This window comes from Spodoptera frugiperda, chromosome 30 (genome assembly GCF_023101765.2).
Source record: "Spodoptera frugiperda isolate SF20-4 chromosome 30, AGI-APGP_CSIRO_Sfru_2.0, whole genome shotgun sequence".
Classification (NCBI taxonomy): domain Eukaryota; kingdom Metazoa; phylum Arthropoda; class Insecta; order Lepidoptera; family Noctuidae; genus Spodoptera; species Spodoptera frugiperda.
In genome coordinates, this window is record NC_064241.1 from 353364 (window position 1) to 367863 (window position 14500).

At 35.7% G+C, this 14500-nt stretch overlaps 2 protein-coding genes across 3 annotated transcripts in view; one reads left to right on the top strand and one right to left on the bottom strand.

Annotated features, from left to right (window-relative positions):
- The window catches only part of LOC118269941 (cadherin-89D), a 61710-nt gene that overhangs the window by 35866 nt on the left and 11344 nt on the right, over window positions 1–14500 (top strand). For both annotated transcript variants that reach the window (XM_050706951.1, XM_050706952.1), the window contains exons 4-7: window positions 9407–9593; window positions 12842–12950; window positions 13695–13897; window positions 14153–14281. In XM_050706951.1, the coding sequence (XP_050562908.1) occupies window positions 9407–9593; window positions 12842–12950; window positions 13695–13897; window positions 14153–14281 (628 nt within the window). The remainder of the gene's footprint in view (window positions 1–9406; window positions 9594–12841; window positions 12951–13694; window positions 13898–14152; window positions 14282–14500) is intronic.
- On the bottom strand, window positions 616–1443 carry LOC126912823 (uncharacterized). Its single transcript, XM_050706967.1, has one exon. The coding sequence runs from the start codon at window positions 1441–1443 to the stop codon at window positions 616–618; it is 828 nt and encodes a 275-aa protein (XP_050562924.1).

Here is a 14500-nt window from a genome sequence, read left to right on the forward strand (position 1 = left end):
TCTCCTGCATGCGATGAAATTCGGCCTTTACTTTCTTGTACTTATCCGGCGGTAAAGGTCTAGGTCGCGCGTGTACGGGAGCACCCGTCGTTTCGATATGATGGACTATAGAGTGGCGTGGAGAGTCTTTAAAACACAACGGCTTGGTAATGTTCGGAAATTGTGTTAAAAGGTCACTATATTCACTATTGAGATCTATTGTCCGAACTGATGGCTGATTTGATACCGATAGTGAAGCTACGGAACACATATTTGTCACTGAGTCTATAAGTTTCTTATTATATATGTCAACTAGTATTCTGTGGTGAGTTAAAAAGTCCGCACCGAGGATCGGTTGTTGTACATCCGCAATTACGAATGACCAGCTGTACGGTCGGCGTAATTTAAAGTCTAATACCAGTGTTTTAGTACCGTATGTCCGAATTTCGCTACCATTTGCAGCGTAAAGTTTATATTCACTACACTTAACGTGATAATATGGTCTTTTTGTCACGGGTAGCACAGATATATTAGCACCAGTGTCTACTAAAAATTGCATCCCGCTGTTATTGTCCATAATACATAGGCGGCTAACTGGATTGATAGCACATACTTCCGCCTGCAGTTGTGCCTGTTTCAGTTTCCCTTGTTTTGTTCATTCTTTTTCCATGCGCACGGCTCTACGCATTTCCTTGCTCGATTATGAAATTTAAAATGATAATAACACAACCAATCCGGCGAGTCAGGTGTACGACGGCTCAGGTTACGTCCGCGTGACATTGATCGAGACTGTCTCCGATTAAATGGTCTATTAAAATTTCGAACTCTATTTCTGCCTCTCTCCATGTCCCTGATCTTCATGCTGAGTTTAGCTAATTCAGCTATAATATAAGATTGGTCATTGTTCGTATTGGACGCAGTTTGAACTTCCGATACTTGCAGCGGTTTTGAAGTTTCTATTACCTTATCGGCAATCACGGCGAGATTATCCAAATTTGTGACCTCGGTGACAGCGAGTACGGCTCTGACTGGTGATGGAAGATGACCTTGCCACATCAAACGCAGCGTCTCATCCGGAACTTTGTCACGCGCGAGATCTTTCATGCGGCGCAAAAGCTGCGAAGGCTTCTGGTCGCCTAACTCCATCTCACCGAGAAGCTTCTGGAATTGCCGTGTTTCAGACTCCTCATACACAGACAAAAGACGGGTCTTCAGCGCTTCGAACTTTTTTGTTTCAGGTGGTTTCAACAGAATGTCACTGACTTGTTGCACTACTTCCTTCCCGAGTTTTGTAACAACGAGGTTGAAACGTGCTTCGTCGCTAAGTTTCTGTGGGCCTAGGACTGCCTCACACTGCACAAACCAAAGGCGAGGCTGGTCGCTCCAAAATTCAGGGATTCTGGATGATACAGTCACAGTGGCTAGTTCCACGACCTCAGGTTGCGGCTTTGGTTGAGTGGCCATTGTACTTCAGAATCACGTAGGGGTCACCACTTGTTCCGTCAGGGTTGTATAATTAATGAAACTCCGATATGTCAACCATTTATTGTGAAGTACTGATACACACTGGCTTAATTGGTACGATTAACACTATTTATTATATGGCGTTAGAGACAATGAGTAGATACATTATAGATGCGATAGTTAAGAATCGATACATTCGCATAGACTAATACAATAGATAGTTATGTGCCCACGGCACAACAGTCAGACAGTTTTCTATCTGATATAACATGGTGTGCTATGAATAATTTCACTTTATTAGAATTTTATTATCTGAACGTTTTGATATTTGTACAACTTTTACTTGGCAATGAAAATGAATGTAATTTCTATTGAAAGCTGGAGCTTTAAAGTTCAATGCTTTAACAAACCCCAATATTTATGTTAAATTAATTAAGATCATATTTAATTGGTAGTAACGTCTATTACCGCCGTACTCAGAGTGATTTAATTGTTACTTAACCCAGTCCTTAGCAATTGTTTCCGGAACAATATCGTTACTAAAGAATAGTTTAAGAAATCATTCAATGTTTATGAGTGCGACAGTTAGACAGCCCTTAAAAAATAACATACATACATGTTACTGAATTTAACAGAGGTCAAAGATCAGCGTTTAAACGCCAGCGTTCCAACCGCTCGTGTACTCTAAGAGAAGGCACGCGTACTTCGAAAAAAAAAAACAGTACAAACTCATTACTTAGAGAGATGAGTCAGCTAACTAAGTACAAGTCTACCATAGTTAAAATGATAATGGAATAAGGTTAAACTGCTAGTTACATCGACAGTTTAGCGAATATTTCACACTGAATGTAGGAAAAAGATAGTTATGACAAAAGGAATGAATTATAGTGAAAGTATTAGATTTGTGTGGAGGTGTGATGATGGCGTGACCTTCACTTGTCGGGTTAAGTATCTGCAGATAATCGTATCTTTCCATGTTATAAAAATTTAAGATTTTTTAGAGTAGATTTCTTTATACTACTTGTGTATGTAACCAAGTTTGATCTTTTAAACTGGATATTTTATTTATTTATTTATTTGCTTCAGGCATCTAAGGCCCATAGAAAAATACTATACATAAATATTACATACAATTGAATTATATACTAATACTTATCTATTATATAAAAATAAGTCGGGTTTTCCTTCCTGACGCTATAACTCCAGAACGCACGAACCGATTTGCACGATTTTACATTCGTTGGAAAGGTCTCAAGCTCCGTGAGGTTTATAGCAAAAAAAAAACAGGAAAAAATTCAAGAGAAAAATAGGAAAACAGGAATAATCATTGGTGGCGAAACGGAGTTCGCCAGGTTTGCTAGTCTATTATATAAAAATAAGTCGGGTTTTCCTTCCTGACGCTATAACTCCAGAACGCACGAACCGATTTGCACGATTTTGCATTCGTTGGAAAGGTCTCAAGCTCCGTGAGGTTTATAGCAAAAAAAAACAGGAAAAAATTCAAGAGAAAAATAGGAAAACAGGAATAATCATTGGTGGCGAAACGGAGTTCGCCAGGTTTGCTAGTTTTATATAAAAATAACTTAAAAACTAATGCACACGAAGCGTATAGTCTAAGGATGCTGATATCATGCGATTCCCGCGCGGAGCAACTGTTTGTTCGATCCACAAATTGATGTTTCGGATCTGGGTGTGATGTGTATTTGAACTTGTATTTGTAAACGCACCCACGACACAGGAGAAAATCCTAGAGCAACGTTTTTCTTAAAAAAAAAAGATCTGCGTTCCGGCATACAACGGGTTATGAAATGAATTAATTTATACATACTTAATGACATGACATTTCATAAATAAATAAATGACTATAATGAAATTAAAAATGTTATGTCATCTCACGAAAGCATCTGATTTGAAAAAAAAATTATTTATAGTGAACTATGATCCTTACGTTTCTAATAATCTCTAAGAGGTCAAATATCAGAAAAAAGATATAAATCGATAATCTTATCCATAATATTTTATAAAGAAGATATGAATCTATCCATAGTCACCATTTCGTTGCTACAAACTGCATCTTAGTAAAAGTTTAGTTTGAGGTTACGTAAACAGTATTACGTGTATCAATAAATTACATCTTTTGCTAATTTTGTAATACAAAAGCTTGCAAAGTTTTGGCAATAAAAGTCTGAAGAATAAAGCTAAAGAGATTGTATTTTTGCGTTGATCAAGCAGTAGATAGGTTTCGACAAAAAAATGTTTGTTTAACGTTTAACTAAACATGTCATAAGACTGCATAAGTAACGTTGAGCTGTAGACTGCCTAGCGGATTACCCGGGCTGCGGCTCAAAAGCAGGAATAGGAACGGGGTGGTTTTTAGTCAGTAAGAGTCTGACCATCCCTCTTGACTCACCCAAGGCGAGAAAAGTCAATGAATAATTTTTGTCCCATAAATGGAATAAAATTTGAAATATAATTCTTTTCTTAATTCTTAATTCAGTTATAGATGTCGAAGATAAAATAAATGCCAATAGGTCGATAACTTACCAAATAAACTGATCATACTTTTTTATTTGCCAGTTTAATACTTACCCAACCATTTATCGATTAAAACATACATTATATAGTATCAATAAAATGTTTTGAAGATTTTCAGTACCAATTTATTTTATTAGAAATATTGAATGAAACGTTTGATTACTTTTCTCTCACAAATAATTCCAGCGGGAATGGAAACGGCGACACAGAATTCTAAGTTTCCATTGAAGTTATATAAACAAAACCTTTATCGTTTTGTCATCAGCATTAACTATTAACTTGTAAAGTAGGATAAGCCCGGAGTCTGCGGTTTCGCGTTTAAGTAATTTTCCAAGGGAAATCTATCTGTAGGTAATAAAAGTAAGTTCTAATGCCTTCTCTATTACTTTCTATTCGATATTCTTATATAAGTTTAGAGGTTTGTTAAATAATGTCTATTTACTAAGGATTCGCTATTTTTCCATTATCTTTAAACAGTTGGTAATCAATTTGTTTTGCGTCATTATGTGTATATTTCCGTTTATAATAAAAAGTGTTGTTTGTGAGGATATCGCGTGAGGTATGTTTGCATGTGTGACTTTTTTGAGTTTATGTATTAGGTATCTATTATTTAATACGTACTTATATCATGTTAGTGATTATTACGATAATTTAGGTACATTTTGGTGAATGTTGAGTTCGATTAGATAACTACGTGGATAGTGTTTTTGGGTATGGTATATATAAAATACTTTTGTTAATACAAAATAAAACATTTTGCATGCAAATAAAATGTATTACGTATGATTTACTGAAGGTGTGCCTGATTGTTTAGTCTTACCTTTTGAATGTCATGAATTTTCTTGATAATTTCTGAAAATGTCTTCAAATTCATAAATCACCACCTATTGTCAGAATTATACATAACCTAATTAGTCAATGTTTTTAAAACACCATTCGTCAAACTAATTTTGAACCAATCTCATTTTCGAAGATTAAACGTTTCTAAATAGTAATAACACAAGAAACGAGACCACACTCAGATCATCTTTCACTAACGAAATAATTGCCGCTGCTGTCGACAGCTGCAATTTACATATCATCGTAACGACATAATGAAGACAGGTGAGCAGTAATGTCGCAAGGACAACACATTCTAATATTTATTTCAGTTTAGCAGTAGCAGTAATATTATAGCAATCGACTGCAGATGAACTAATGTTCTGAATGGGCTAATGTTATTCTGATTAGCATAATTTGTATTGCTAATACTAGACTTTATTTATGTTTGTAGGCTATTGTAACATAGTATCTTACTAATATCACAAATGCGAAGGCTTGTGAGTTTGTATGTATGTTTGTTACTCAATCACGTCAAAATGGCTGAAGGGATCGGGATAAAATTTGGAACAGGGGTAGATATAGGTGATGGGTATGGTCTGGAATAATACTTTTTATCCCATGGAACTGCGAGCAAAGCCGTTGGCATCGTATATGAATCTAAGACTACAGCCAGGTTCATTTTCAAAAGATGAAATTAATAATTATATGCCAAATTGAACTCATTCCTACTTGGTATCGTGTCTAGTCTGGTGCATGCGTCACTTGATCTACGACCCTCCTCCAAGCGCCCCCTGTCCTCTCCGATTAATACACTAACACATAAAACCACCTTATCAACGAGAATATAATTCCCAGCTATAAACCATAAAAGGATAAAGATCGCAGTGCCGCAGTGGTAATGACAGATTAGCAGCGGTGTATGAATGCCGCGGTTCGGTTCCCAAGCTCGACTTTTACCACGTGGGACCTGACAGCTGGTTCAACAATAGTTTGCGCGTTACTGGGTCAATATGTGTGGAAGGAAATTATTATATGTGCTGATTTTAAAATGGCCTGCATTTTTCTGTAAACTAAAGATAATGAATTTGACTGATTTTGATTTTGAAAATTGTATTAACTCTTATTTTAAAATTTTATTTTTTTTGATGTTATGTTATGTTAAGAAATAACAAAAAAAAAAACGAGTTACTGATCTAAAAATATTGAGAAAAACTCTACGATATTTTGCCTACGTGACGTCACATGATAAAGGGCCTTTTTGTGACGCGAATCTAGTAAAGCGTTTTTCAATATATTGACCTACGTGTGTAAACCATTGTTTTGTATATGCAATAAATTAATAATTTATACTTGAAATACTTATTTCATAATAAAATAATACTAATATTTATTATGAGTGAAAGGAAAACAAATATTAATTAACCCAAATCTCATAATATTTAACGATTTCTTATATAAAATATTGACGCACGAGATTTTTTGCAATATTTAGGAATACTAAACATCTAGAATTGCCTATGAAACTAGGTTTATAGTTTTAGATCAATTTAGAAAGATCATCTTATTTAAATACAGTCATTAGTATTTATTATTTAGTATTAATTTTAATCTGGCAACATTTTGCTAATTTCACAAGTGTTGCGTGTTTGTATGTATACGTCAAACATTATGTTGTGATCTACTAAACTGCTCGTCCGTTTTACGTAATTCTTTCACCGTTAACAGTAAGGAAGTCTTCTTCGTGACTGTACCGGTAGTTTTTCTCGTAATTGATAGCAAATGAAGTACGGTTTTCTTTGACAACCTCGTGAAACGGGTAATATTCCTGGATATCCAGATAAAGTTTAATTCAAGATTTTAGAATTTTCAATAATAGTATGGAGTCCAGTAATGTAGTTTTTATGTAGTATGTAGTGTTTAATTATAAACTGTGCGTTTATTAAAAATTAGGTATATTGATGATCTAAGCATATGGAATTAGCTATTCTATAGATGTGGTAAGAATAGCAAACGACAATATTTTTCTTTTTCTCAAAAAAAAAATGACGTTGTCGAAATTAAATATAATGGCGCTGCAGACAACAGCAAGACTACACAGATGAAAAGGCTCTGAAGGAATCAGTGACCACCTCAAAATAAAGAACTATTTATTATTCTACAATATCACTATAAACATCGACATTTTTTTAAATCACTATACATACAGACACATCAGTCGAGTGATCCATTTCAAGTACCGTTGCATGGTAATCTTCCTGGCCGCGGCAGCTGGTGGCCGCTGGAGACGAGTTCTTCGCTAGTCGGTCAGGAACACCGGTTCATGGCTGATTCTATACATTATAGGAGAGTTACGATGCCACTTGCATGCTTAGGTTTAAATTATTAGATGAAGGTTTGTAGTTTAGTAAACTGTTTAACTATCTTTAAGTTATCGTCATAAAATGTCTTTAGTAAATAGAAATGCTATCTGATAAAAGGATTGTAATATTTAGCATTTATTAATTTGATATGTAATACAATAAAGTATTATTTACGGTATAAGCTGGTAAACGAGCAAACGGATCACTTGATGGTAAGCAACCGCCGCCGCACTTGGACACCCCAAACACCAGAGAGAGGCGTAACGGGTGTCCATGTGCGGCGTGGGTTGCCGGCCTTTTGGGGGTTAGGAATTAAGGTGTTTTTGGGGAATCGAGAATTGGAATGATTGGAAAGAGGGGTTAATGGGCATCCGGTAACTTCACTCCCACAACGCAAGGGTTGTTTCACGACAGTTTTCTGTGAGACCGTGGTATCACTCTGGTCGAGCCGACCGATTCGTGCCAAAGCATGGCACTCCCACACTTACTACCACTTACTACACTACCACAAATTAATTTCAATAAGTTAAAGTTATTTCGTTTTAATTTTAGTGTCAGTGTCAGTCAAAAATCCTAGTGAATGGGCAGGATCTTGGCAAGCTTGTAAGGTCGCGTTATCATAAATCACTTATGTAATACGATAGGTATTCAATTGGCTATCATCACAATGTCAATACAGTCATATAACGATCAGCTGAAATATATTTACAATATCGACAGGATATAAATACAATTCAAGGATAACAACTAACCATCGTACAAATAAGTTTAATCCATAGAATTACAAAATAATTACTAAGTTGCAAATTTTGAGAACAATTCTATGCATAACTGATTAGGTATTGATTGCTCTGAATTCATCATTATGACAGTTCATGGCACAAATCTGTCTATACAAATAGTTAAATTGAATATTTGTATGTCAAGGTATCTATAAAAGCTTCAAAATCAATTTAGATATTAGATAGTTATAAATCAGTCCAGACTCAAACTTCCTTACTATTTAAAAGAACTTATGAGAACGTGTGAGTAGGGACCAAATATTATATTATTATGAAATACATGTACTTAACACAAGGTCCAATACCCCCTTCCCTATCTGCCCAATCCCCATTCCCTCAAAAAGCCCTAAATTCCTAAAACCTCCAAAAGGCCGGCAGCGCTTTTGTAACGCCTCTGATGTTGCGGTTGTCTATGGGCGGCAGCGATTGCTTACCGTCTGCAAAAGTATTCGTTGTATAAGCCAAAAGCCATACTGCATTGTTATTGTTTTACAATAAAATTTATTTCTTACTATCTTAAAGTGCTGAAGCAGAGAAATTTAACGATTCCATTCATTCAGAACTTTAAAACAATACGTAACATTAATTAAAAACGCCAACCATGCAAAAACTACCATTAATTAAATATACCTATCTGCATCTCTCAGAATTGGCTACCTTCCATCCAAACCATATTCGTCTAACACAAGATGGCTTCTCACGATCAAAAAGCTTTTAAACAAACATGAATATCGATTGCATCACTAATTATAGTAAATAACATTTTAACACAATGGGTGGCACAGTTTAAAGAAGATTTATATCTTTACATCCGCCATTGTGCTTCCGGACGCACGCCGTGAGAATTTACACTAATTCACTCATAATTACACGAATTAATGTTATTTTCTCATTTATTATGTCATTATAACACTTTTCGGGCTGTTATTTGGACTATTAGTTAGTTTATCTCAGTTTTAGACGCGGAAACACTAGATTAAAAGACATTACCGTTTTTATTACGTCATTAACTTAAATATTTTGTTACTCAAACTATTAGGAGAATGTTTTAATAACATTTAGCTTTAAGACAGAATTAACATTTTGTCTAAATTAATTTCGAATATAGTTAAATGCCATCTAGTGGCATCATTGTGAAACATCGCGAAATCTAAAGAAGCCTTTAGAAGCAATAGGTTCTGCCTCGAGGCTCGATTGTGACCGGGTTTTGTGATGAACACGTAGATGTCGCTTTTACCAATACTCTTATACAAATCTTATTTAATTTTTACTATCCTTCATGTATTTTATTTAAGATTTCTGCTTAGTTATTGAATCAAAGCAAAAGTTCAAAATTGTACTAATATACGAACATAATATGTTCATCTCTGTCTAACTGATTGGGGATTAAAAGACGCAATGCTATGATAAAAAACTAAGTTACTTCTTAAACCCATACTCACTCTCACTTTCCATTCTTTCCAGAAAGAACCTAAGCCTGCAGCCAGTAGACCGGGAAGAAGACGCCCACCTGTTCACGTACCGGGACGTGAACCGCACACACGTGTCGGTCGTGCTGGCGCAGAGTGTGGACGCGCTGGTCGACAGCGACTCGCCACAGAACGTCGTCAAGTTCCGACTGGGGTGCGACTTCGATGCCGGGGATGACTTGGTAAGTCTGACAATTTATAAAGATGGTACATTTAATTGTATCTAACCTTTAATTATAGTAACGTCATGCCTTTTATCCCCGAAAGGGTTGACAAAGCTGCACATTATAGCGCGTAATGCTGTTATACAATGTACACCCACTTTTCACCATTTGTATTATAAGACCCATGTAATAGGGGGTGAACCTATTGCCATATACTGGGTACAATTCCAGAATCCGTGTTACTACTGAGAAATTTCCGAAAAAAAAAAAACGAAAAATGCACAGTAATGCTTTGCCCGACCCGGGAATCGAACCCAAGACCTCATGTCTGCGACCACTCGACAAACGAGGCAGCATAATTATTGAGATCCTAATTTAAGTATCACTTTTAATTCATTTAAAACACACAAACAGCAAATATCGGTTCCAAGTCAATCAAAAAGACCGAACCTAAATTATTATGCTTATTCACGAACCCAACACATTACACCCTTACTGCGTACATACCGTATATTTAATTTCCTCATTTCCCCACAAAGAGGTGCCTCAAAACATTTCACTTTATGTAACAATCCAAAGTAGGCCAGTAATGAGCCGCATGTGTATGTGGCCCTTTGACTACATTTAATATCTCACTCGCTTGTCACTCCGAATTGTGTTGGAATATTTCACGAGAGCTTTGGTACACAATTTAGATATTAATTTTATAGTAACAATAATTTTGTGGAACTAACCTTGTAGCAAGGTTAGTTTCATGGATGGTGTACTAGGAATAGAATATAATAGCTGTTTAGTACAGGATCACGTGTTTAGTTAAATTATAATTGAAGATGGGTATTTTGTCTAAATACTATCGTTCTAAGCTCTCTGCGCACTCTGAAATCTAAAATAATGTTCCATAAAGTTAGTTTGAAATCTAAAAACCTAAAATAGCAGATATATTTAGCTTTTCTTGACCTGCGGAATAAACCCGACTCCTTAAAAGTTTCCAACCTTCCAAGGACAGTGAAAGGAGATTACAACTTCAAAACTGAAATAAGTATAACTCATGACACAACAAGGTCACAAAGTTACAAGTCGAAGGAATAATTTTTCTCATTTCACAAAACTCAATTTTAATGAGACGTTAAAAGAGAAATTAATGGAGACTTACCCTGCTTTGAATTTAAACCCAAGCTTGCAAGGATTTTCGAAAGATTTGCAGCGTTATTGCAAACTTACACTTGCAGCTGAAATAGGGAAAATGGTTCTTATTGTGATGAGGTTAAGGATTGTTTTGGGTGCATATTAAAAATGCCTATGGAACAATGCGGCTGGAAGTTGTCAGGGTTAAGCCAGTCACCTCCAATAGACGTTCGTCCTTCACCCAGTTGCCGACGGATCACTTCCCATACTTGTGATGGGATCCCACCCTCGGGATCGCGATCCGGCCTTAATTTAGCCATGGAGATAAAATAACGTTTTTAATCTTATTCCTCCATTTTTGGAAGTCATCTGGGAGAGTTTAGGCTTGTTTACTTAACTGTATCGAGTTAACATCGTGGTTTGGTATTTGTTTTTATCGTGGCGCTGTTAACACTTTTGACGGGTGATTAATGAATGGGTTCAAAATGTATTTATGAATAAAAAATCTCTTTGAATGGCAAGAATACACTTATTACCATGAATGAAATAAGATTACCTATTGAATGGGTTATTTGGTTTTTCCTTTAATAATATTTCCTTTGATAATATTAACTTGCCTTAACCTCAGATAGTAACTCGTTACAATCGAACCTCTATACCCTTACTACGAGTTTGCTTTACGTTCAACAAGATTGAAACGAGAGCGCGACTAGTGCTCTGATTGGCCGGCTCGAATGAACCAACCAACCAAATTTGAGCGCTGAACCCGCTCTCGTTTCGATCTCATTCAACGTAAAGCAAACTCGTACTAAGGGTACTGAATATGTTTCAAATATTTTTTTCCTGTATTCAGTTCATTGACACCTCAACACATGTTTCACGTTAACGATGTTAGATAGTAAAAGTAAACGTAGAAATGTTCCCCAGTAGTAAGTGAAGGAACGTGAACCACTTGGAGACGTATTCGTTTTCTATGTATTTTTTATTTAGAATGTGTTGTTTTATGTCATTGAATGGGTTTTTTAGTGTTTATAAAAAAATGTATTATGGTTTATTTTGATATACCTACTTTAAGTATGGATTTACACCATTTTTTTTAATTTATTCACCGTTCAGAAACTATAAAAATAATCTAAAATAGAACATACCGATTTAATTTCCATGTATTAATTAAAAAAATACATTACTAAATTTTCTGTATCAAAGTCTTTTTTCTAAACAAAGGTTCAAAACAACAGTCTATGTATCACACAATTCGTTTTTCCGCGTGAAGATAAGGCAACTATCGTAAATTGGTATAAAATAATTAAACCGAAACAAACGAACATAGCTAGCTATTTACAAGGAATATGTTTTCAGTTATCTTAATACGAGTTTGCTTTATGTTTAAAGTAATAGAAACTAGAGTGTGTTCGGCGCTCTGATTGGTTGGTTTATTCGAGCCAGCCAATCACAGCGCCGAACTCGCTCTCGTTTCGTTTCCGTTCAGCGTAAAGCAAACTCATATTAAGTGTACTGAGCCAGATGACTCGTCGTGAAGGTAGAAGATGTTCACATCTGAATAACAAATGTACGCATCAAATCATACAAGTAAGACAAGTACTCAACATATTTCGTGAGACGTGTCATGTATTGGATTACAAACAACTACATTCATACACATGACAGTCATATCAAATTGTATGAGTGGTTGAACTTCATTTTTTTATAGGTAGGTACTAGGTTTTTCTTTCTACGGTTGGAAAAAGTTGGAAATAATATATCTAAAGTACTCTGAACGAGTGGTATCTAAACTATTTTATGTGTGTGATTTCTGGAGTTAAGTTGCTATTGTCCATTTTTCGAGATAGGTTTTTTTTGTATAAGTCGGTAAACGAGCATACACTGATCACCTGATAGCAAGCAATCGCCGCCATCAATAGACACTCGAAACAAGTGCGTTGCCGGCCTTTTCGGTCTTAGGAATTTTGGGGTTGTTGAGAATTTATTAAGATTATTAAGTAATATAGCAGACTACTTTACAAGGAAACTTGGGTTCGATTCCTAAACTTATAAGCCTAATGACCTTCCTACCTAACCTTCGGTATGCACGAAAGCTTTTATGAACAAACTATAATAAAATCCTTATTAAATAATTTCAGATATCAGCCTACCTGTCGGTGACAGTGTACATAGAGGATGTGAACGACAACGTGCCGAAGTTCCTCAACACGCCGTATCATGTCACCGTGGACGAACTGACACCAACAGGTGGGTACCACTCCACACACGAGTGTATCTACTTCAGATGCTAAAGTGCCACTTTACACATGGCTTTACTATAAGCTGGAAAACCACTATAAACTGACTGTCGAATGTGTAGAAAGATCATATAAAACAAGACCATGATAAAATAGTTATGGTAGCTCGATGTGTTGCCGTATACTTACGGTTGAACTATAAAAGTAGTTCGTAAACTGTTCGCATTTGTTTTGCAGAAGATTGTTTCGTCTCAGTTGGTAAACATTTTGTCCGTAATGAAAAAGTTATCCAAGCACTTAATATTAATGGCAGCGCCTGATCTATGTCTTAGGGCAAAGATTTCTCGAGACCAATATGATAGCTTTGTGAACAAAAGTCCTCACAAAGTGTCTCCTCACAATGTGCTCTTCAAAGGAAGTTTCTCCTGCAATATAAACAAAGGTCAAAGACATTGTTGTCTGCGGCCGTCCAACAAATATTATATTTTCTCATAGATCTTCAAGAAATTCAACAATTTTATATCGACGCCACATATTCAATAGACCGTCCAATGGATATTTTAACGAGATGGTCAAAGGTTTGTTGAAAAATGTTTTGCGCGAAATTAATTTTAACGAAACATTTTCTACATTATTTCTTTACTTAAAATATCTTCAACTATTTTTAGAATAACATTCAAGACCTTTTTCATGTCTAAGAAGACTGATGCGTCTAATATTTTGTGGGTGTTAAATTACTACTTTAATTTTACAGGGCTGACTATATTCAAGGGGATCCACGCCTTCGACCGTGACAAGCCGAACACCCCTAATTCCGATGTCCAGTACAGCATCATCTCAGGAGATCCCGACGGTCACTTCGGTCTGGAGAGCTCACACAAACCAATCCTTATACTGAAGAAACCTCTGGATTACGACGCTGGAGACAAAGACTTTTCCTTGGTTGTTACTGCTTCGGTAAGTAACATTTTCCAATAAGATGAGGTACTTCAAATGAGGTGAGAAGTGTTTAATGAAATAAACAAGATCTATTATTGTCTTAAATGTAATTAGTTCCTAAATAAGAGCCACTTAAGAATCTCTCACTTCAACATAAGCGTGAATTAAAACACTAATTTGATACTTGTTATACAAAGAATACTTGATTCTAATAAGATTGTATCCAAAATCCATGTTGAAACTGAAAGTTTATTTTGCTACTAAATGTTACAGGATCGTGGCTCCCCACCACGCAGCTCCAACGCGACAGTTTACGTTGAGGTGCAAGACAATGATGACCTGCCTCCCAAGTTTACTGCAGACGTCTACCGAACACAAATACCAGAGTTCTACCCGTTACTTGTAAGTATTATCATGGATAAATAAAATTATATCACTTAAAAGAGACGATGTAAAATCAAATAAAAAATGAAACGAGAACTTGCACTATTCAACTTACAAGATATTACTAGAAGATATTCTTTCTCCACATTTAAACTGCAAATCATAAAAATGAACATCGATAACTCTCAATTTTACAAGACCTCAAGCAAATAAAACCTTTTATTCAGATAGACAGGA